Below are 22,796 nucleotides of genomic sequence, written 5' to 3' on the forward strand. Positions count from 1 at the left end.
GTGTGTGGGGGGGGGGGTTGCTCTCAGGAGACTCAGACTGAGAGTGGGAGGGGGGGGGGGAAGAGGCCCTGGCCTAGCAATCAGCTCCCATTCTGTTTTTCAAGGAGCTGTTGGCTTGCTGCCTCTTGCCTAAGGCCTAGGGTCCAAGACTCAGGCCTGTTTGCCTCAGCCCTGGCCCTCGGGTTCTCTGCTCTGCAGCTGACCCCTTCCCTTTCTTCCCTCTTCCCTGATGCTTCCATGGTGACACTGTTCCTTTTGAGTCACCGAGCCTGAAGAGCCACCACCCATCCAAGTGCTTATTTCATCCTCTGAGATCCCCTAGTGATTGAGGTCCCGGCAACACTGGGTTCTGCAGTCAAAAACACTGGAGTTGCAATCCATGGGGGAGAGGCCAACCTGTATCCTACATGGTTGGGTTCTCCCAATGAGGTTGGGTGGTCCCTGGTTCTCTGAGGGGGTCACTATTGTGGCCCTGGGGAGAAAGGATGGAGAGCACAAAGAAAGATGTGTAAGGAATTGGAGGCAGGAAGTCCGAAAGAGGGTCAGAATCCTTGCAGGAAGCTATGTGACCTTGGGCAAGTCCCTTCCTTTCTCTTGGGCGTCCAGTGGAGCAGGCCAGACAAAGGCAAGGGCCTCAAAGGGCAGGGAGTTTCACTGAGTTTGTCGGCGGGCACCTGGGGATCTGGAGGAAAGCCGGTGTCAGGCAAGGTTCCCCCTGAGGTCTCAGAGCCTGGGGCATACAGGCCTATAGGGCAGCAATCCTAGGCTGACCCCCCTCCTCTCCCAGAACCAGCTCCAACTCTTTCTGGGTTTCTAGGTGACTTGGCTGGCCCCTCTGGATGAGTTCTACTTTAAACCTGCTGCTGCTGCCGCCTCTGTATTGGGGGGGCTCCCACAGGGGCCCCCAGGCAGGAGCCCCCCCCAGCCAAGCCCTGCGGGAGGGGCTGCAGTCCCCATCCATCCCAATGGCCGCGCGCCTTCCTCCTCCTCCCCTCCTCCCGGCGTCGCTGGAATGAAGATTCCAGGGCACCTGCTGTGGGCCAGGCGCTGCAGAGCCCCTCCTTTGGGGACACCCAGGAGGCGTCTGGCCTCCCTGGGCAAACGACCAGCCTTCAACCTCGCAGTGTTCAGTCAAGAGGCCTCGAGAGAGACAGGCTGTGGTCATGGGGCCAGCGGCCCAAGAAGGAGGGCTAGCCCTGGAAGACTGGGATGTGTGGGTCTTCAAAAGGGGGAGCAGGGGTGGCAGGTGTCTGGCATCCCAGGGCTGGGGAGGGAGGAGGAGGAGGGCCGCCAGGCTGCGGGAGGAAGGTGCCGTGGCGGGCTAAGTGCTGTATGGGAGGAAGGACCGAGCTGCAGCCCGAGGAGGCTGACTGGGATGTAGTGGGTGGGTGGGGGGCGCAGGGGGCGTAGAGAAGGGCCGCAGGAACGGGGCGTCCCGCCCTGCCTGCCACCGAGACCTCTGCCCTCTGCACTCCCAGCCCTCCGCCGAGGGCTGGCCCGCCGCCGGCAGCCTCGATCCGCACCACCAGCTGCACCCCGCGGCCCCGTGGCCCCAGCTGCCTTCCCCGGGCCCCGAGCCCCCCCGCAGACCGAGGTCCTGGGAGACGCCCACACGAGCCCCGTTTTCCTGGGCAGCGTCGCCGCCCGCCCGGGCTGCAGTGGCCGCCCCGCCCGCCAGGGGGCGCCGCCGCGGGGACGGGCGGGCCGGGCTGCGCTGGGAAGGGGCGGCACCGCCCGGCGGGGCGGGGCGCGGCGGGGCGGGGGCGGGGCCCGGCCCCGAGTCTCCGGTCGGTCCCGGACACTGGCGGGCGGGCGCTGACGCCGCGGGGCCGGAGCGGGCCGCGCGAGGGCAGCTGCGGCGCCGTCCGTCCCCGTCGGGGCTCCGAGGGTCCCCGAGCCGTCCGTGGCTCGGCCATGGCGGGCGCCAGGCCCGGCGTCCACGCGCTGCAGCTGGAGCCGCCCACCGTGGTGGAGACCCTGCGGCGCGGGAGTAAGTTCATCAAATGGGACGAGGTGAGTGCGGCGGGACCCCCGCGCCGCCCGGGTTCCGGGGCGCCCGGGGCCGGGGATCCTCGCTCCAGCCCCGGCTCCCCGCGGCGCCCCCCCATCGCCGCTCAGGGGCGCTCCGGAAACTTGTCCCCGGTCGTCCCGGTAAGGAAAGACTTTGTCCCCCCCCAGCCCCGTCCCTCGGCTCTGATAAATTGGCCTCTCCACTCCTTGGCGCGAGACTTTGAACCCCAATAAACCCCGTCCCCCCTCCTTTCCAACGCCTTCACCCACCCCTCCCTGATCAGACCGGTTCTGATTCCCGATCGATCCCGGCCAGGTCCGCTGACCCTAGTGGGGCGCTGGACTCCCCAGCCGGCTCAGGGACCTCTCGTCCCGGGTGGGAGCCGCGGCCCCCCCTTCTCCCAGTGCCATGGCCTGAACCGTCCTCTTCCATTCATCACTTCTCACCCTCTCCGGCCGGCACCCCTGCACCCTGCTTCTGACTCAGGTGGGAGCACCAGTCACCCCCTAGTGGAGACTGCCCCCCAAGTTCCTCTACGTCAGGGACTTTGCTCCCCACTCCTTAGCTTCAGGACTTCGAACCCCAATAAGTCTTACCCCCCCCTTTTCTCCTTGCTCTGCCCCCTTGAACTTCCAGATGTCCTGATGCCCAGACGCCCACCTGCGGCTCCCATCCCGATCCTGGGCCCCACCCACGTTTTCATACAGTCCCCTCCTCTGCCCCTGGGGCCCCTCCTCCCCTGGGCCTCCACCCGGCGGGGCGGCCGAACTGCCTGGCTGTTCCTTCCCAGTCAGGCCACAGGCCTGGAAGACGCTGGGTTCCTTTCCGGCTGGGTGGGGCAGGCGTGGGAGCTGGAGGGAGGGACTGGGGGCGTGGCCTGAGTGGCAGGTGTGCGGGCTGGGGGGTGCCTAGGAATCACGGGTGCCAAGGAGCCCCCCCCCTCCCCGTTTCTCCTAGGCCGGCCTGAAGGGAAAAGTTTCTCCTTTTTCCTTCCAGTGTGATAAACCCAAATAAGGAAGTGGGAGCCAGGAGAGGCCCTGGGGTGGGGTGGGGGTGCTGATCAGGACTTGAGACCGGAGAGCCAGGGCCTGCTGTCTTTGGTGGCCAGACCCCTGGGGAGAGACCATGGAGGCCCTGAGGGTAGTACCTATAAAACTGCTCCCCCCAATCGCACTACTGGGGGCCCTCAGCAAGCATGGGGAAGGGTTGGGAATCCCCAGGAGGAGTTGGCGCTCCCTGGGGGAGGACTATGCATCCCTAACTAAAGGTTTGGGGTCCTCCTGTCTCCTCTCCTCTGATTAGTTGCCTTCTCCTGCTCTGCAGTGGGCGGGGCTGGTGTAATCCCCATTCTCGAAAAGAGGAAACTGAGGTCTGGCATGTGGTTCTTAGCCTGGCCCCATTGTTGGGGTTGTGGCTGAGGTCAGGAGCTGGACTCCTGCAGGTGGGGCCTTGGCTCCCGCTGCACAGATCACAGGACCCTGGAACTCTGCTGTCTACCAACCCTGGGTCTCTCCCCCTTTGTTGTGTGAGAGAACGTCTTGCTATGCTGCAGCCTCTGACTTTTCCTCCTCTTGTTTTAGCTTCCTAAGCATTAGGATCACTCGCATGCCATGCCACACCTGGCTCTGGCTCCTCTTTTTGACCTTTGGCCAGCCAGAGTCACTCTTTGCCTCAGTTTCCTCCTGTGTAGAATGGGATGACAACAAGACACACCTCTCGGGTGGTTAGCACACAGGATGGAGCCATAGGGTCAGAAGCCTTTGTATGTTGAATGGCCTCTCACCTGAGGTGGGGTCCTCTTCTGGATGGAAGGAGATGTCCCTGGCCACTTGGACACCCCAATCCCCACTGATCCTCTGCCCTAATGACATCCCCTTGGCTGTTGGTTCTGAGTCACCTGGGGTGGCCTCCCTGCCCTAGCTGCCAGGGGGTCACAGATCAGTTTAGGGGAAGAAGGTGTGTATTGCCCAGTCCTTCTGGGGTACCGTGGCTTTTGTAAAATGCAGTTAGGACCAGAGTCTGTGAGGGTCCCCTGAGGTGCAGGGCAGATTGGGCATGACTGGCCTGTCATTGTCAGGTCCTGAGGGGACCTGACAATGGAGGGGAGACTTCCAGTCCCAGTTGCGTTTTACAAACAATCTGAAAGAGACCAGCGCCCTCAGTCCTTGTGTGGACACTGAGATGGGAGTAGGGGTGCGGGAATCACTACAGGTAAAAAAGGAACTTTTTTTTGTATATGTATGCCAGTCCTAGAGTTTGAACTCTGGGCCTGGGCGTTGTCCCTGGCTTTCTTTTGCTCAACATTTGTAGTTTGTACTCGATTACCTGAGCCTCTGCTCCACTTCTGGCTTTTTGGTGGTTGATTGGAGATTAGAGTCTCATAGACTTTCCTGCCCCGGCTGGCTTTGAACATCGATCCTCAGACCTCAGCCTCCTGAGTAGCTACCATTACAGGCGTGAGCCACCCGGGATAGGAACAAATACTTTACCATAGATAGTAATGAGGGTGGCAGAGCTGGGAGCTGGGGAAAAGGTGGTGAGTGGCCCATGTGACAGAATCTTAGGACAGAGGAGGTGAGGCTGGGAGGGACCTTGGGGCCAGAACACTGAAGGTCACTCTGAGGACAAGGCCTTGTCCTGAGGAGGACCTGTGGGCCGGATGAGATTGCCTTTTGGCTCATGGGTGGATCACTAGTGGGGTCCAGGGGCCAAGGCTGCCTACCCAGGCCTTTTCCTCCTGAGCCCTGTTGTCCTGTACTGTCCCCAGGAGGCCTCCAGTCGGAATCTGGTGACCCTGCGTGTGGACCCCAATGGCTTCTTTTTATACTGGACAGGACCCAACATGGTGAGAGTGGTTGCCCGTGCAGCTTGCACAACAGGGACCTGGGCCCCTGCTGCAAACCCTTGCCCTGCCCTCCTCCTGCCCTGGGGGGTGGGGGGAGATGGGGGGGAAGCTGCTGGCCAGAGCTCTCCCAGGCTCCCCAGACAGGAAGAGCTATGGGTGGGGGCTGAGTCTGGGGCCACAGCCAGGGGCTGGCCACTCCCCAGCCTGGATGGAGATCTGGGAGGGGGGAGGCTCCTACTCTTCACCTGCAGCTTCTCAGAACCCCCGTATTGGCTGCTGTGTTCCCCAGGAGGTGGACACACTGGACATCAGTTCAATCAGGGACACTCGGACGGGCCGCTATGCCCGCCTGCCCAAGGTGAACGATGGGACCTGGCACTGGGGGGAGCAAGGCAGTGGGGGGACAGGACACCCACCCCACCTCATCCCTGCTCTCACCACCCAGGACCCCAAGATTCGGGAAGTGCTGGGCTTTGGGGGCCCAGATGCCCGGCTGGAGGAGAAGCTGATGACTGTGGTGGCCGGGCCCGACCCGGTGAACACCACTTTCTTGAACTTCATGGCGGTGCAGGATGACACAGTGAAGGTTGGCCTGGGCCAGGGGATTCACTTACTGCCTCATTCGCTGATGCTGCCTTCTAGGCTATTCTCTGACTTAACTGGGGAGCAAACCTGGTTCTGGGTGAGGGTTCTGGCAGCCCCGCGATCCCCTCTTCACCTCCCCCTGTGTACTGCATCCCAGGTCTGGTCTGAGGAGCTGTTTAAGCTGGCTATGAACATCCTGGCTCAGAACGCCTCTCGGAATACCTTCCTGCGTAAAGCGTGAGCTTCGACCACCCTACCGTGGGGGATGGTGGGGATTCAAGGGGTTCTTCCCCATCTGTGACCCCCACACCTGCCTCCCCAGATACACAAAACTAAAGCTGCAGGTGAACCAGGATGGACGGATTCCAGTCAAGAAGTGAGCATCCCTTTGCCCTTAGCAGCTCCTCTCCGGCCCTGACCTTTGACCTCCCCATTGACCCTGACCCCTCCCACCCACCTCAGCATCCTGAAGATGTTCTCAGCGGACAAGAAGCGGGTGGAGACAGCGCTGGAATCCTGTGGTCTCAATTTCAACCGGGTGTGTAGGGCAGGGACGGGCGGGGGGGGGGGGGGGGGCAGGGACTGGCAGGGTGGCCTGGGGGTCCACATTTCTCTGGGTCTCGCTGCCCCCCAGGTTCTTACTCCACGCTTCTTACCCCCAGAGTGAGTCCATTCGGCCTGATGAGTTTTCCTTGGAAATCTTCGAGCGGTTCCTGAACAAGCTGTGTCTGCGGCCAGACATTGACAAGATCCTGCTGGAGATGTGAGGCAGCCCCCTGCCCTGGCCTCCCATGGCTGGCCTCAGCCCAGTCAGCTTCTAACTCAGCAAGAGGGGGTGCTGGCTGCAAGTCCCCGAGCGCCGAGGGGAAAGAAGGAGACCTGCTGAGATGTGCCCACACTCAGAGCCGTGGTCTCCAGCTCTGTGAAGGGCAGCCCTAGAGTTGCCAAGGGTGGTTTCCTCAGCCCACCCTGCAGATGAGAACCCAGGGGTCCAGGGGCATTTTGGGACTTTCCTAAGCCCATGCAGCAGCCAGGCTGGAGCTGAGGGTGGGCAATAGGGTGGGTGGTTAGCTGTTTCCAAAGCCAAAGTCCATGCCAGCCTTGTCTGCTGCTCTAATACTGGGTGGCCAGGGGTGTGCCGGTAGTGAACTTGGGGCCCAGAGGGGATAGCGATTTGCCCTGCGTACCATCTGCAGAGGCCCGGGCCTTGGCCTTCCTCTCCCAGGGTGAGGGTGGGGCGTGGGCGTGGCCTGACGTGGCATCTGGCCCTCCTTCAGAGGCGCCAAGGGCAAGCCATACCTGACCCTGGAGCAGCTCATGGACTTCATCAACCAGAAGCAAAGGGACCCGAGACTGAATGAGGTTCTCTACCCGCCCCTGCGGCCCTCACAGGCCCGGCTGCTCATCGAGAAGTATGAGCCTAACCAGCAATTCCTGGAGCGCGGTGAGCGCTGTGGGGCTGGGGGGTAGGGATGGGCAGGAAAGGGCCTAGCTGACCTGTTCGTGCCCCACCCCAGACCAGATGTCTATGGAGGGTTTCAGCCGCTACCTGGGTGGGGAGGAGAACGGCATCTTGCCGCTGGAGGCCCTGGATCTGAGCATGGACATGACACAGCCGCTGAGCTCCTACTTCATCAACTCCTCTCACAACACCTACCTCACAGGTGGGCGCAGGGGCATGGTGCCCTCAACCTCTCCGCCCTAGAGTCTTTGTGCTACCTCCTTTTGGGGGCATGGTTCTTCCAGCTCATTGTTTGCATTTATTGGCCAGTGTTGGGGAAGTGGGGGGGGAGCAGTCCATCTGGAGAGCGAGTGTCTCCATGGGCCATGTCCCAGGGACGTGGGGCAAGAGAAGATGCCTCAGGATGGGGCTCAGCCCATCACAGCTGGGGGCCCGGAGGAACAGCCTTTTTGGACGTCTGGCCAAGGATTGCTTGTTGGTTTTTTTTTTTTTTTTGGGTCTGGTCGTGGGGCCTGAACTCTGGGCCTGGGCGCTGTTCCTCAGCTCTTCAGCTCAAGGCTAGCGCTCTACCACTTGAGCCACAGCGCCACTTCCAGCTTTTTTCTTTTTGCTTATGTGGTACTGAGGAATCGAAACCAGGGCCTCAGGCATGCAAGGCAAGCGATCTACCACTGAGCCACCTTCCCAGCCTTGCTTGTTGGTTTTAAGAGGCAGAACGAGGTGGAATGCTGGTAGCTCACTCCTGTAACCCTAGCCGCTCAAGAGGCTGAGATCTGAAGGTGGCGGTTCAGAGCTAGCCTAGGCGAACAAATCCGAGAGACTCATCTTCAGCTAACCAGCAGAAAGCTGGAGCTAGAAGTGTGGAAAAGAAGCAAAGCAGGAAGGGTTGGGGTGTAGCTCAGTGGTACAGCATGTGCAGAAAAGAAAAGAAACACAAGGCAAGGGGGGCGAGGGGGCCCCGGGCTGGGGCAGGGGCAGGGGCGTGGAGGGGCGTAGAGGGGAGGCAGGGACAAAGAAGGCCTCTGGACTGCCTCCGAGGGGGAGAGCATTTTGGAAATGTAAATCAGGGAAGGGAAGGCATGTGACCTGGTGTCTTCTAGAAGGATGCCAGGTGCTCGGTGGGGAGTAGACTGGAGGTAGGGAGGGGGCCCTCAAACCCCAGCCGTGGGGTGGTAAAGCTGTTCCAGGGTCGAGGAGGTTTAAGTGGAGACAGGGAGGTGTTGGTGAGGTACTGGGCAGCTATGAGGGTGGGCAGGAGACCCTCCATTCAGGCTAGTGGGGAGGTGGGGGCTGAGTGCTTTATTTGAGAGAAGATGAACCCCAGAAGAGGAAGGAACCTGGCTACAAACACTGTCAGATGTCTGCCAAAGTGCCGTCTAGGGTGGACACAAGGCTAGGAGGCAGGACGGAGCCCTGTCCCAGAGGCTCCTGGGAGAAATACTACGGGCACACAGTGAGAGGCAGGACTGTGTGTCCCCAGCTAGGCCTGGAGCCCCCCCTCCCCCCCCGGGACCCGGCCCTGTGGTGATGGTGATGTGGCTCTGCCCGCAGCGGGCCAGCTGGCTGGGACCTCGTCGGTGGAGATGTACCGCCAGGCGCTGCTGTGGGGCTGCCGCTGTGTGGAGCTGGACGTGTGGAAGGGGCGGCCCCCCGAAGAGGAGCCCTTCATCACCCATGGCTTCACCATGACCACCGAGGTGCCCCTGCGAGACGTTCTGGAGGCCATCGCCGAGACTGCCTTCAAGACCTCGCCCTACCCCGTCATTCTCTCCTTCGAGAACCACGTGGACTCGTGAGTGGGCCCCGTCCGCCCAGAGACCTCCATACTGGGGGGGGGCTGACTCAGCCCTCCCCCCATGCTCTCTTGGGTGACCTCTGACCTCTGGCCTTGACCCCGCAGGGCGAAGCAGCAGGCCAAGATGGCCGAGTACTGTCGCTCCATCTTTGGGGATGCGTTGCTCATTGACCCCCTGGACAAGTACCCGGTATAGGGGCTCAGTGCTGGGGTGGGGTGTTCAGGGCGGGGGAGTGGGCTCCTCAGCAGGTCCCAACCTGTCTACTCCTGTCCAGCTGGCCCCGGGGGTCCCCCTGCCCAGCCCCCAAGACCTGATGGGCCGCATCCTGGTGAAGAACAAGAAGCGACACCGGCCCAGCACAGGTGTCCCGGGCAGCTCCGTGCGCAAGCGGCCGCTGGAGCAGAGCAACTCGGCACTGAGCGAAGGCTCCGCCGCCACCGAGCCCTCCTCGCCCCAGCTCGGTATGGCCAGCTCCGCTGTGACCTTCCCCAGCCTCCAGCCTGCACTGGGCATGACCTCTCACCCCTGACCCCCGGCACACAGATCAGGAAGCCCCAGTTGAGCTTGGCTCCATCGAACTCGAAACTCCTTGACCTTGTTTTCCCTTTGCCCAGAGCCTCCTTCCCCGCCCTGGGCAGGGATCTGAGTTCTGACTTCTGACCTCAGTGCACCACACCCCACACTCTGGGTGGAATCTTCAGGTCCCTGAGCAGTTCCCTGACTCTGACACACTCTACCCACCCAGGGCGTTTTAATTTCAGCTCTCTCTCTTTTCTTTCTTTCTTTCTTTCTTTCTTTCTTTCTTTCTTTCTTTCGTTCTTTCTTTTTTTGTTGATCGTGGAGCTTGAACTCTGGGCCTGGGCGCTGTCCCTCAGCTCTTCAGCTCAAGGCGAGCGCTCTACCACTTGAGCTACAGCGCCACTTCTGGTTTTCTGGTGGTTTATTGGAGATAGGAGTCTCACGGTCTCTCCTGCCCGGGCTGGCTTTGAACCGCGATCCTCAGATCTCAGCCTCCTGAGTAGCTAGGATTACAGGCGTGAGCCACCAGCGCCCGGCCCTGAGTTCTTTTGTTGAAGGCTAGCATTCTACCACTTTGAGCCACAGCACCACTTCCGGTTTTCTGGTGGTTAGTTGGGGATAAGAGTCTCATGGAGGGCTGGGAAGGTGGCTCAGTGGTAGAGTGCTTGCCTTGCATGCCTGAGGTCCTGGGTATGATTCCTCAGCACCACATAAGCAGGAAAAAAAAAGGCCGGAAGTGGCGCTGTGGCTCAAGTGGTAGAGCGCTAGCCTTGAGCTGAAGAGCTGAGGGACAGCGCCCAAGCCCAGAGTTCAGGCCCCAAGACCGGACCCCAAAAAAAGAGTCTCATGGACTTTCCTGCCTGGGCTGGCTTTGAACCATGATCCTCAGATCTCAGCCTCCTGAGTAGGTAGGATGATAGGCGTGAGCCACCAGCACCAGCTAGCTTTTGTCCTACCACTGTGGTGGTCCCGCTTCCATGACTGACCTCTGCTCACCTCGTGTAGTCTCCTATTGGGAATGGCTCTGCCTGACCTTGAATCTCATCCTGTCCACAGTTACCCTGATGTTGCTGTCAAAGCCACTGTGCCCCTGTTCTTTGAGCCACCCTCCTGCCTCCCTGCTCTATAGAACTCTATAGACTTGTGGTCCCTGAACTACCACTGATGTTAATGCTATCCAATTCTGATCCCTATCTCTTCCCAAGCCATCCTAAATGTTCCCCTGGCCCCCCAAACCCTGGGGCTTTTTTCTTTGGGATTTAATGTGTGATCCTAACCCCTGACCCCTGACGTGTTGTGATCCCCCACCCCGCTTTAGGGTCCCCCAGCTCTGACAGCTGCCCAGGCCTGAGCAATGGGGAAGAGATGGGGCTGGAGAAGCCCAGACTGGAGCCCCAGAAGTCCCTAGGTGAGGAGAGCCTGCCCCGGGGCCCTGATGTTCTTGGACCTGCAGACCGTGAAGATGACGAGGAAGAGGAAGAAGAGGAGGATTCAACAGACCCCAAAAAGCCAACCACAGATGAGGTCAGAACCACAAGCAAGTTCATTGAGGGGAGCTGAGCACCACTAGGGGTCAGGCATGGTGCTGGGCACTGGATCTGGCTGTGGACTAGAAAGATGTTACCCTACCCTCCATGTTTGGTCTGTGTATAGGCGATTGCAAGAAACAAGCATGGAGAATAGCATCTGCCTAGAAAGCTTAAGGATCTTGAGTTCAAACTTCAGTCCTACCAAAAATAAATAAGCAGACAGGAAAATAAACATTGATGCTCATGATGTAGGTCAGGGAGGGGCGAGTTAGGGCATAGAACTGGAGGAGAGGGCAAGGAGGATGGAGTAGACCAAGCAAAGGAAGTAGGAGTAGCATGTGCTGAGGCCCCGGGGCAGGGCCAGAGTACAGGAGGAGGAGACTGGTGAGGGAACATCTTTGGCAGCTGACTGTTTTGGGGACTGCAGGGCACAGCCAGCAGTGAGGTGAATGCCACTGAGGAGATGTCAACTCTTGTCAACTACATTGAACCTGTCAAGTTCAAGTCCTTCGAGGCTGCTCGAAGTGAGTGTGGCTGGGTGACTGGCAGGGCTGGCCCTGTGGAGTCCTGCCAGGCTTGACACCTTCCTCCTGCCCACCCCAGAGAGGAACAAGTGCTTTGAGATGTCATCCTTTGTGGAGACCAAGGCCATGGAGCAGCTGACCAAGAGCCCCCTGGAGTTTGTGGAGTATCTTTTCCAGTCGCTGGGGGTGGGGGTGGGGGGGCCTGGAGCCTCTGGGGTTCTGAGCCCACTTGAGCCATTTGCAGAAGGGCCTGCCCTGCAGAACCTGGCCCCAGGCTTGGTCAGGGTTTGCATGCCTTAGATGCCTGGTTAGATGGAGGGGCAGAGGGATGGAGGCCGGGCTCATGGTGGGAGTAGAGGCCCGCAGAGGGAAGGCACTGGCACCCGTGTGGCCCTGACTGCCAACTCCAGATACAACAAGCAGCAGCTGAGCCGCATCTACCCCAAGGGCACCCGGGTAGACTCGTCCAACTACATGCCCCAGCTCTTCTGGAACGTGGGCTGCCAGCTTGTTGCGCTCAACTTCCAGACCCTGGGTGAGCCCGGGCCCCTGTCTTCCTGTCTTCCCGACTTCTCTGGTTTTGATGTGACTAGGGATTGAGCTCAGAGCCTTCACGCTAGCTCAGCAACCAGAGTCACACCCCCAAAGGCCTTTTGTGTTGCTTTTGCCCAAGGCTGGCCTCAGACCACAATCCTATTACCTTTGCCTCTCCAGTATCTGGGATTATAGGCATGTACCACCATACCTGGCACTATTCTACTGATCTCTTTATGCTATTTAATCCCAGATTCTAAATCCAAACCCAGATCCAGACTGACCCTGAATCTGGGCCCTTGAGCCATTTGAGTCTACCCTGACTCGGACCTTGGACTCTACCTGCCCCCTGATGATTCCTGCTCACCCCTTGCATAGCACTGTCCTACCTGACCTCTGACCTCACTTGGCCCCTGATTGACCTTTGCCCTGTTCATGTCACCCCCCAGACGTGCCCATGCAGCTCAACGCAGGTGTGTTTGAGTACAATGGGCGAAGTGGGTACCTGCTCAAGCCCGAGTTCATGAGGCGGCCGGACAAGACCTTCGACCCCTTCACTGAGGTCATCGTGGATGGCATTGTGGCCAATGCCCTGCGGGTCAAGGTGGGGCCTGGGAGGGCATAGGCCAGGGCCGTCCCCATCCGGGGGCATCCTCAGGGTGAGATGGAGCGCCTCACCCACCTTGGATGCCCCCAGGTGATCTCGGGACAGTTCCTGTCTGACAGGAAGGTGGGCATCTACGTGGAGGTGGATATGTTTGGTCTCCCAGTGGACACGCGGCGCAAATACCGCACACGGACCTCACAGGGGAACTCCTTCAACCCCGTGTGGGACGAGGAGCCCTTCGACTTCCCCAAGGTGAGTGGGCGCTGCGCCCCATGGCCGAGCTGCTGGGCTTCTTGAGTGGGAAGCAGGAGGCAGGGACATCGTGTGTCCCAGCGGCAGGCTTGGCTTTCCTGCCTCTTCTGAGAAGGAGAGACCACAAGGGAGAAAGTGGGGGTTCCTGCTGCTCCCCACAGTGAGGAGTCCCAGTCCCAAGGCAGGATGTGCTTGCTGGGTACCGCAGCCCCAAGCTCCCTCCACCTCCATAGTCCCACACAGGCCAGGCTAACACTCACAGCCTGGTCCACAACCAAGAAATGTTTACTAGATTCATAGCACACACGCGCGTGCACGCGTGTGCGCACACACACACACACACACACATTTTTGGTGCCAGTCCTTGGGCTTAAACTCGGGCCCTGAGTGCTGTCTCTGAGCTTTGGCTCAAGGCTGGTGCCCTACCACTTGAGCCACAGCACCACTTTGTTTTTTTTTTTTTTCTTTTGCTGGTTAATTGGAAATAAGGGTTTTACAGACTTTCCTATGTGAGCTGGCTTCCAACCATGATCCTCCGATCCCAGCCTCCTGAGTAGCTAGGATTACAAGGCGTGAGCCACCAGTGCCCCGCTCACTTCTAGCTCTTTGCTGGCTAGTTAAGAGATGAGTTTCATAGACCTTCCTGCCTGGACTGGCATGGAACTGAGATCCTCAGACCGCAGCCTCCTGAGTGGCTAGGATTACAGGCATGTGAGCCACTCTAAAGTTGCTGAGGTGGTAGGTCAGGTGAGGACCTGACCTGTGCTACGGTGGTCCTGAGGGCTCAGTCTGCCTGTGCTTGTCTCAGGACCTGGTGACCACTGCCCTCTATTGGGCTGTGGAGGTGGGGGTCAGCCAGCCGTGTGGGGCCAACAGTGGCCCACGGTTAGCATGGGTCAGCCTGCCTGTGCCTGTGCCGAGGCCTTGGTGGCTGTGGCCTGGTGGCCCCTGTGGCTATAACTCCTTCCGTGACTCGGCACCGTCTGGGCCCCCAGGTAGTGCTGCCCACTCTGGCTTCGCTTCGTGTGGCAGCATTTGAGGAAGGTGGCAGATTCGTCGGGCACCGGGTCTTGCCTGTCGCTGCCATCCGCTCAGGTGAGTGTGGGTGCTGAGTCATTGGGGCGGGGGTGGGGGGTGTCTGGGAACCTGGCTGGGCTCAGCTGACCTTGCCTCTACCCACCCAGGGTACCACTATATCTGCCTGCGAAACGAAGCCAACCAGCCGCTCTGCCTGCCAGCCCTGCTCATCTACACTGAGGCCTCGGACTACATCCCCGATGACCACCAGGGTGAGCGGGGGTGGGTAGGCTGGCGAGGGCTGTCCCTGAGGGAGGCTGAGACCACTGGCCCTAGTTCAAGATGGTAACCAGGCAGTGTCTGGGTTTCATTGAAGCCAAAGCCCTGGCGGGGGGGTTGGGGGGAGGGTGAGGGTGCTGGGTCTGGGCCCATCTCCTATGCTCTGTTCTCCCAGACTATGCAGAGGCCCTGATCAACCCTATCAAACACGTCAGCCTGATGGACCAGCGGGCCAAGCAGCTGGCCGCCCTCATTGGGGAGAGCGAGGTGAGCGCGTGTGCATGGGATACACCTAGCAAGGCTTCCTGGGGACTGGGGGCGGGGGCATCACTGAGGTAGGCTAGGGGTACATGGGGTGGGAAAGGTCTCCTCTGTGTCATCCTGGCTGCCCAGCCCAGGTCTCTGGCTGCCTTCCCCAAGCTCAGCTCTTGAGTGTCTACTGCAAATTCCAAAGCTACATGTATTTACCACCTATCCTCTGCCTGGAGGGCCTCTTCCCCGTTCCTGGAGTCTCTCATTCAACCAGAAAATGAAGCCAAAGGAATGCTCAAGGGCCCAGCTCCTTCCCAGTCCCAGGCTAGTGGGAGCTCTGTCCCCAGCCCCTGTTTTGCTCCTACCATCTCCCCTGCAGATACGGGACACTGAGGCGATGGGCTGCTCATGTCAGGGTCTCTGCTTAAAGCGGCCTGGTGTCCAGCACTGGACCAAGGTTTCTGCTGCTTTGGTTCAGTAGGTTTAATGGCTGTGGAATGTCTTTTCTTTATTTTATTTTATTTTTATTTTTATTTTTTGGTCCGGTCATGGGGCCTGAACTCTGGGCCTGGGCGCTGTCCCTCAGCTCTTCAGCTCAAGGCTAGCGCTCTACCACTTGAACCACAGCACCACTTCTGGCTTTTTTCTTTTTGCTTATGTGGTGCTGAGGAATCGAACCCAGGGCCTCATGCATGCAAGGCAAGTGCTCTACCACTGAGCCACCTTCCCAGCCCCTTTTCTTTTTTTTAAATTATTATAATTTTATTTATTTATGTTTGCCAGTTCTGGAGCTTGAACCTAGGGCCTTGGGCACTGCCCTTGAGCTTTTTTTTTTTTTTTTTGGTCATGGGGCTTGAACTCTGGGCTGGGTACTGTCCATTAGCTTTTCAGACCAAGGCAAGCTCTCCACCACTTCAGCCATAGCTCCACTTTTGGTTTTCTGATAGTTAATTGGAGAGAAGAGACTCACAGACTTTCCTGGTGGGCTGGCTTTGAACCATGATCCTCAGATCTTAGCCTCCTGAATAGCTAGGATTACAGGTGTGAGCCACTAGCACCAGCTGGAGCTTTTTTTATTGCTTAAGGCTAGCACTCTACCACTTGAGCCACAGCGCCACTTCTGGCTTTTTCTGTTTATGTAGTACTGAGGAATCCAACCCAGGGCTTCATGCATGCTAGGCAAGCACTCTACCACTGAGCCACATTCCCAGCCCTGGGGTTACCAATTCACAAGTCAGGCAATAAGTTCATTTCTTTGGACATTGACACCCTTTCATTCTCCCAGTTTTTCCCTTCTGTCCCCACCCACAAGTTGTATAGTTCATTTTCAAAATAATGTCCATGAGCTGGGAAAGTGGCTTAGTGGTACAGTGCTTGCCTAGCATGCATGAAGCCCTGGGTTGGATTCCTCAGTACCACATAAACAGAAAAGGCCAGAAGTAGTGCCCTGGCTCACCTGGTAGAGTGCTAGCCTTGAGCAGAAGCAGCTCAGGGACAGTACCCAGGCCCTGAGTTCAAGACCCAGGACTGGCAAAAACAAAACAAAAAAAGTAGTGTCTACTAAGTACAACTGCTACATTTGTTCACCCTTTGTCCCTCCATTTTTATGCTCCCCAAAAACAGGTAAATGAACAAACAAGACAAAAAAGGAAAAAAATCAGGCACCATCAGATCATGCCTGTAATCCTACCTACTCAGGAGACTGAGATCTGAGGATCACAGTCAAAGCCAGAAAAATCCATCTCTAGGCTGGGAAGGTGGCTTAGTGGTAGAGTGCTTGCCTTGCACGCATGAGGCCCTTGGCTCGATTCCTCAGCACCACATAAGCAGAAAAAGCCAGAAGTGACACTGTGGCTCAAATGGTAGAGTGCTAGCCTTGAGCTGAGGGACAGCGTCCAGGCCCAGAAGAAGCTAAGAGGGGAGATTGTGGTTCAAAGCAATCCTAAGCAAAAAGTTTGTGAGACCTACATTGCAGCTGTAAAAAGCTGGGCTTGGAGTTCTGTACCTGACATCCCAGCTACAGCAAAAGCAAATAGGAAGATTGTGGTTCAGGTCTGGGAATGGAGGAAGCAAGACCCTATTTGAAAATAAAGCAAAAAGGACTGAGGGCATGATGGCTTGAACAGTGGAACGTCTGCCAGGCAATGTGAGATTGTTTTTGATCAATCATATGGCTTGACCTCAGCCTCAAGGTTAATGCTCTAGCACTTTGAGCCACAGCTCCACTTCCAGTTTCCTAGTGGTTAGTTACAGACTTTCTTGCCTGAGCTGACTTTGAACTGTGATCCTCCGATCTCAGCCTCCTGAGTAGCTAGGATTACAGGTGTGAGTTATTGGTACCCAGCTACAAGTTAAATCTTTTTTTTTTTTTATTTTTTGGTCTCGACGCTTGAACTCTGGGCTTGGGTGCTGTCTTTCAGCTCTTCAGCTCAAAGTGAGCACTCTACCACTTGAGCCACAGCGCCACTTCTGGTTTTCTAGTGGTTTATTGGAGATAGGAATTTAATGGACTTGCCTGCCTCGTACTACGATCCTCAGATCTCGGCCTCCTGAGTAGCTAGGATTACAGGCGTGAGCCACTGGTACCCGGCATTTATTTTAACTTTTTTTATTCTGAGGATTAAACCCAGGCCTCCTCACATATGCCAGGCATGTACTGTACCACTGAGCTACACCTTGGGGCCTTGGGCTCTTAAGGAGATTAAAAAAACCTCCCATTTGAGTTCAAGCCCGACAACCAACCAAAAAAAAAAAGAAATTGATCTTCCTGTTTATTGGGCTGGGAAGGTGGCTCAGTGGTAGAGCGCTTGCCTTGCATGCCTGAGGCCCTGGGTTGGATTCCTCAGCATCACATAAGCAAAAAAGAAAAAAGCCGGAAGTGGCGCTGTGGCTCAAGTGGTAGAGCGCTAGCCTTGAGCTAAAGAGCTGAGGGACAGCACCCAGGCCGAGTTCAGGTCCCCCGACTGGACCCCCCCCCCAAAAAAAAAAAACCCTCCCATTTGCACTGAGAGTTCAGGGCTGACCTGAACTGGAATTTCTCCAGCTCTAAGTGGGGTTCAGGGTTCCCAATCACTTTGTGGCCAGGAAGCCTTTCAAATGTAGGGGCCCAGGAACCATTAGGAGGTGGTGGCTTCTGTGGGGAAGGGTCAGAAACAGGTGTAGCCACACATGCAGCCAGACTCAGTTCCCACAGGGTCTGTGGCAGCCAGGAAAGAGACAAGTGCAATTAAGGCTGCCAGGAGCTGTTGGCAGAGAGGCTGGTGCCCATTCTGTGGTCACTTCCTTTGCTGATTTAATCAGAAGCCACACAGCAAGGAGGATGAGAGACTGGGCAAGGGTGGAAGTATACCAGAGGACTTGAGAGGCTGGGCAAGCCTTTCTAGAACCATCTGGAAGATCCTGAGCACATGGGAAGGAGTCTGGTGTCACAATGTCGAGGTGCTTCTTTTACACCTCTTTGCTCTCATGAAGGCTCCATTCCCCCAAACGGCTGAGTGAACTGACAAGGATGATCGAAGCCCTGGAAAATCAGAGGAAGGTTCTGGAAAGAATATTGTACTCTCTTCTCCACAGGCTCAGGCTGGCCCAGAATCAAGCCAGGAGTCCCAGTCTCAGCAGGCGGGGTCCCAGATCTCTTCGAACCCCACCCCTTGCCCACTGGACACCAGCCCCCGCCGGCCCCCAGGGCCAGCCACCTCCCCCACCAACACCTCCCTCAGCAGCCCAGGTAAGGGGTGCCTGGCCATGCCATGGTGGGCCTAGGGGAGGGTCCCCCAACACCTTATCCTCCAGAGACTCACTGGGACTCTGCTTTCCAGGACAGCGGGATGATCTCATCGCCAGCATCCTTTCAGGTGGGGCGGGGCCGCGTGGTGGGCGGGGCCACCGCTGGACGCCACCCAATCGTGTGCTCCGGGTTGTGGGTGGGGCCTTGTGGGGGCGTGGCCTGCTCCACCTCCCATCCCCCCCTCCCTTTGCTCTTGCTTGGCAGAGGTGGCTCCCACCCCTCTGGAGGAGCTCCGGGTCCACAAGTCCCTCGTGAAGCTGCGAGCCCGGCAGGATCGAGACCTGCGGGAGCTCCACAAGAAGCACCAGCGGAAGGCCGTGGCCCTCACCCGCCGCTTGCTCGATGGCCTCGCCCAGGCACGGGCCGAGGGCAGGTGCCGGCCTGGGCCAGGTGTCCTGTGAGTGTCCCTTGCCTCTTGCTGCTCGTGCTGTGCTTGTGGCCAGAACATTGGAAGGCACGTGTGCTTGCAGTCTGGGTGCTAGGTGACAGGGCAGAGGGGTGTGTCCGTGCAAGGAGGGCAGATCCGGTCTCCACACCCGGTCCCCACTCCCTCCCGGCTCCCTGGGAGTGACACCTCTTTTGAGTCTTCTCCCTGGAGCAGTTGCCAGATCCAGCCCCATCACCTGTGTGGAGCTAACGGTGCAGCTACTGGCCCTAGCGGCCTCCTGATTTGTATAATGCCTCCTGATTTGCATGTCTCACCTTGTGGGTGGGGCCAGCTGGGATGGGCGAGCCCGCACTGCTCTTCCCTGCCAAGAACCCAGCATCACCCAGAAGGTTCTTCCCACAGGGGCGGAGCCACTGATGTGGAAGATGTGAAGGAAGAGGAAGAGGCAAAGCAGTATCGAGAGTTCCAGAACAGGCAGGTGCAGAGCTTGCTTGAGCTGAGGGAGGCCCAGGCAGACACAGAGGCTGAAAGGAGGCTGGAGCACCTGAGACAGGTGAGGAGCAGGGCCAGGCAGCGAGAGCTTGCCAAGACAGCCCTGCCCTCCGCCTCTCACCCACTGGCTCCCTCTCGTCTCCAGGCTCAGCAGCGACTCCGGGAGATTGTCCTGGATGCACATACAACTCAATTCAAAAGACTGAAGGAGATGAATGAAAGGTAGGCAGAGGATCTCACCTGTGGGTGGGGTGGGGCCTCCTGGTAGCTGGAGAAGGGCAGTTGGATTGGACCCCCCAGTTCTGCCCTTGACCTCCTTTTTGTGTTCTGACTGATGCAGGGAGAAGAAAGAGTTGCAGAAGATTCTGGATAGGAAACGCCACAACAGCATTACAGAGGCCAAGACGAGAGAGAAACATAAGAAGGAGGCGTAAGGGTGTTGGGGCCTGAAGCCCTTTGGGGGCCAGGGAGGCAGGGCGGGTGCATGGGCACTGAGCCCACCTTCCTTGCTCCCGCAGGGAGCTGACAGAAATCAACCGGAGGCATATCACTGAATCGGTCAACTCCATCCGTAGAGTGAGTGAGGCTCTTGGGGACTCTAGCCCCACCCGCTACCTTTGGTCAGCAGAACCCCTCTGAGCCTGAGGCGGTGCCATGTGGCCTTAAAGGGCTTCCGGAGCCTTCCTCCAGGCCTGCAGCCCCAGGCACTTGTATCATGTTGCAAGGCCAGCTGTGGGCAGCAGTGCCCTGTGGCTTTAGAGTCCTCAGGCCTGGTCATCTCACAACCCCGGGAGCCTTTACCCACTGGGTTTGTACCTAGCCAGTGAGAGCCCCCAGGCCCTGGGCCTCCCTCAGCTGAGCCCTTGCCATCCCCGCAGCTGGAGGAGGCGCAGAAGCAGCGGCATGACCGCCTGGTGGCTGGGCAGCAGCAGGTCCTCCAGCAACTGGCAGAAGAAGAGCCCAAGGTGAGGCCCCAGAGGCAGGCTGGTGGGCATGAGCTGCCTGGCCTGGCCTCTGTGACACCGCGCTCCTCCTGCAGCTGCTAGCCCAGCTGACCCAGGAGTGTCAGGAGCAGCGGGCCAGGCTGCCCCAGGAGATCCGCAGGAGCCTGCTGGGCGAGACGCCAGAAGGACTGGGGGACAGGTCCCTAGTGGCCTGTGCCAGCAACGGCCATGCGCCAGGGAGCAGCGGGCATCTGTCCGGCGCTGACTCGGAGAGCCAGGAGGAGAACACACACCTCTGAATTGGCTGAGCAAGAGATGGCCGCAGGCCCGGGCGGGCACTGGGAAGAGGGCTGGAGAAGACACTAATGCTTCTTTTTTTGTTTTAAAACTTTTTACCTTTAGAAGTTTTTATTTTTTTAAACCTGGGGTGAGTGCCCCACACTAACTCCCTTCTTTCATCTTTCTGGGGCCTCACTAGTTTCCAGCTCCTCCTTCCTAATCTCAAGTCTAGAGAAGGGGCCTGGTTGGATCCTACAACCCCATGACATGCATACTCCTATGGCATGTTCCCCTGGCTTCTCAGCGCGCTGGGTGCAGACCCTGAGCTCTGGGCAGCAGGGGGAACCACGTTTCTTCTCCATTTTTGGGATTTTTTTTTTTTTTTTACGTAAATAAAAGTGGATTTCAGGGATTCTGTGTGCAGTTTGGTTCAAGGTAAGAGGACTTTGGGTCCAGGTGTGGCTCTGCTACTCCTTGTGAGGCCTTAAGTTCTTCAGGTACAAAATGGGCTGTGGCATGGCAGCCAGACCTCCAGCAGAGCTGCTGGTTTGAATCTGAGCCTTTTGCCCAGGGTTTGCAATGGTTCTGGCTGTTCCTCCCCAACACCCTCCTCCCTTCCAGGCTCTCATGGGTCTCCTTGGCAGAGGCTTAGGCTCTGCTTCGGGAAGCCTTCCCTGACCCCTTCCTGTTGCTTGATATGACCCAAACACCCAGAATCATCCACTGGGGCTTCTGTTGACGGTATCAGGGTTGGGTGGGCTGAAGCTGGGCTTTCAGAGATGGGTGGAAAGGGGATCTACCCAGGACCCCTGGGTGAAGGGAAGCGGATAGTCCCAGGCATTGCGGAGATTAGGACACCTTGTGTCCCCCTCATCCCCGTGAAGGAGATGTGCCTGTTTTACAGATGAGCAGACTGAGGCCTCAAACAGACTCTGCGTGTGCTGGGTCACAGCTAAGTGGAAGTGTCCTGCCCTGAAGGCAAGGTGGCTTGGTCTCTGTGGCAGACTGTCTTCAGCCATCTGGGAGGAAATGCTCCAGGCCATGGACCAGAGGAGCTACAGAGACCCTCTCTCCTTCTCCCCCAGCAGACCCTGCAGTGAGGAGGGCCAGGCTGGGCCTGGCAGCAGGGCCAGGCTGGCATCTCTTCAAGGCCTCTCCCAGCTTCCTGGCGTTGGGGCTGCTCCCTGCAGAGGAAGGCAGCGTCTTATCTGGGCTTATCTCTTGCCAATGGAGTGTTTGCTTTTCTTTGTTTTTGCTGTAGCTGGAGGCCAACCGATGGGTGGGGAGACCCCAGAAAAGCCATCACAGTTGGGCTTTCCCTGTGTGGGGACTTCTGCCTTAGGCAGAGTATCATTGGCTGAGCATTCCTCCTACTGTCAAACCTCCTGCATCTTTCTCACACATCCAGGCCCCTGGGTAGTGGGCTCCCATCTTCCTTACTGGCTGGCCTTTACTTATCCAAACACTATGGCTCAAAAGATCCAGCTAGGGCTGGGAAGGTGGCTCAGTGGTAGAGTGCTTGCCTTGCATGCATGAAGCCCTGGGTTCGATTCCTCAGCACCACATAAGCAAAAAGAAAAAAGCTGGAAGTGACGCTGTGGCTCAAGTGATAGAGCGCTAGCTTTGAGCTGAAGAGCTGAGGGACAGCGCCCAGGCCCAGAGTTCAGGCCCCACGACCAGACCCAAAAAAAAAAAAAAAAGATCCAGCTAAACTCCAAACTTATAGGTGTGCCTCTGCGCCCCCTAGCAGCCTGGCCTCTGCTGCTTTCCCGTCTCTCCTTTGGTCCATTCTTCTTCCTGGGCAGAGGCTGAGGTCCTGTCCCATTGGAGTCGCGGTTCTAACTCCAGTCCTCCCTACAGTACCCTTGGACTCCTCCGCTGGAGGCAGCTGCCCCCCTCTCTGGTCTCGGGAAGCTTCCTCCAGCTGGACTTGTGGCGCATTTCATCTGTATACCCGGCACGAAGCACTGGCCTGGGCTACAGGGGCGCCAATAAATCTTTTGGAACTGAGCTCGGAGCCCAGCTCGCTCTAGGTCCGGTTGTGAAGCTTCTCGGTTCCCTAGCGACCCTGCGCCGCCCCCGCCCTGCTCGCCGGGCCAGGTCCCCAAGCAGCGCTGGCCCCAGGCCGGCCACACAGTAGCTGCTCGCAGGACTGACCCAGATAGGAACAAGTGACCCCCCCTGGGGAGCCGCGGCACAGTTTGGGTTTGCAGAGAATTCCAGCGGCCAGCAGGCCAGCGGCGCCCAATTACCATATTAGAGATAAGGGTCTGGCAGTCCCTGGGGCCGCTCGGTCTGAGTCCTTGGATGTCACCCAAAAGGAATTTCAATTTCCCTCATCTATAAATCCAGGACATGATTAGAGACTTAGCACGCCTGTCATCCTAGCTACTCAGGAGGCTGAGATCTGAGGATCAGATCTCGATTCAGAGCCAGCCCCGGGCAGGAAAGTCCCCCTGAGACCCTGATCTCCAATAGACCACTCAAACCGGAAGTAGCGCTGCGGCTCTAAGTGGCAGAGCCCTGGCCTTGAGCACAAAGAGCTCAGGGATAGCGCCCAGGCCCCGACTTCAAGCCTCGCGACCTACCCCCCCCCCCATCCCCGATAGTGTTTTCCTGGCCCGCAGAACCCCACGCGACTGACGGGCCACGCGGCGACACAGGCACGTAATTTATTAGCACGTTAGTGGAGGG

At 58.1% G+C, this 22,796-nt stretch overlaps 1 protein-coding gene across 2 annotated transcripts; it reads left to right on the forward strand.

The window, feature by feature from the left end:
• Positions 1–1,823: 1,823 nt before the first annotated feature.
• Positions 1,824–21,435, forward strand: Plcb3 (phospholipase C beta 3). 2 transcript variants are annotated; one of them, XM_042676248.1, is made up of 32 exons: positions 1,854–2,013; positions 4,779–4,856; positions 5,146–5,214; positions 5,302–5,442; positions 5,599–5,678; positions 5,764–5,817; positions 5,904–5,979; positions 6,104–6,204; positions 6,719–6,885; positions 6,959–7,105; positions 8,455–8,695; positions 8,804–8,888; positions 8,974–9,160; positions 10,537–10,742; positions 11,175–11,271; positions 11,351–11,435; positions 11,682–11,806; positions 12,255–12,409; positions 12,503–12,664; positions 13,660–13,759; positions 13,849–13,953; positions 14,136–14,227; positions 17,786–17,939; positions 18,031–18,066; positions 18,204–18,396; positions 18,790–18,940; positions 19,025–19,101; positions 19,220–19,309; positions 19,398–19,455; positions 19,758–19,844; positions 19,919–20,138; positions 21,007–21,435. In XM_042676248.1, exons 1-31 carry the CDS (start codon positions 1,915–1,917, stop codon positions 20,120–20,122), a joined length of 3,702 nt encoding a protein of 1,233 aa, XP_042532182.1. In that variant the 5' UTR covers positions 1,854–1,914; the 3' UTR covers positions 20,123–20,138; positions 21,007–21,435. The 2 variants fall into 2 exon arrangements, with proteins under 2 accessions (XP_042532181.1, XP_042532182.1); XM_042676247.1 differs by lacking the exon at positions 21,007–21,435 and having other exon boundaries at positions 1,824–2,013; positions 19,919–20,514.
• Positions 21,436–22,796: the final 1,361 nt, after the last annotated feature.

The sequence above is a fragment of the Dipodomys spectabilis genome, unplaced genomic scaffold (genome assembly GCF_019054845.1).
Source record: "Dipodomys spectabilis isolate Male_0828 unplaced genomic scaffold, ASM1905484v1 ptg000030l, whole genome shotgun sequence".
In the NCBI taxonomy this organism is placed as follows: domain Eukaryota; kingdom Metazoa; phylum Chordata; class Mammalia; order Rodentia; family Heteromyidae; genus Dipodomys; species Dipodomys spectabilis.

Excerpts from the sequence above, each read along its gene's own strand:
- Plcb3 (XM_042676247.1), top strand. The coding sequence starts at position 1,915 with ATGGCGGGCGCCAGGCCCGGCGTCCACGCGCTGCAGCTGGAGCCGCCC. Across the intron at positions 7,106-8,454 it reads TCACAACACCTACCTCACAG|CGGGCCAGCTGGCTGGGACC; the intron begins GTGGGCGCAGGG and ends CTCTGCCCGCAG. Across the intron at positions 11,272-11,350 it reads GTCCTTCGAGGCTGCTCGAA|AGAGGAACAAGTGCTTTGAG; the intron begins GTGAGTGTGGCT and ends TGCCCACCCCAG.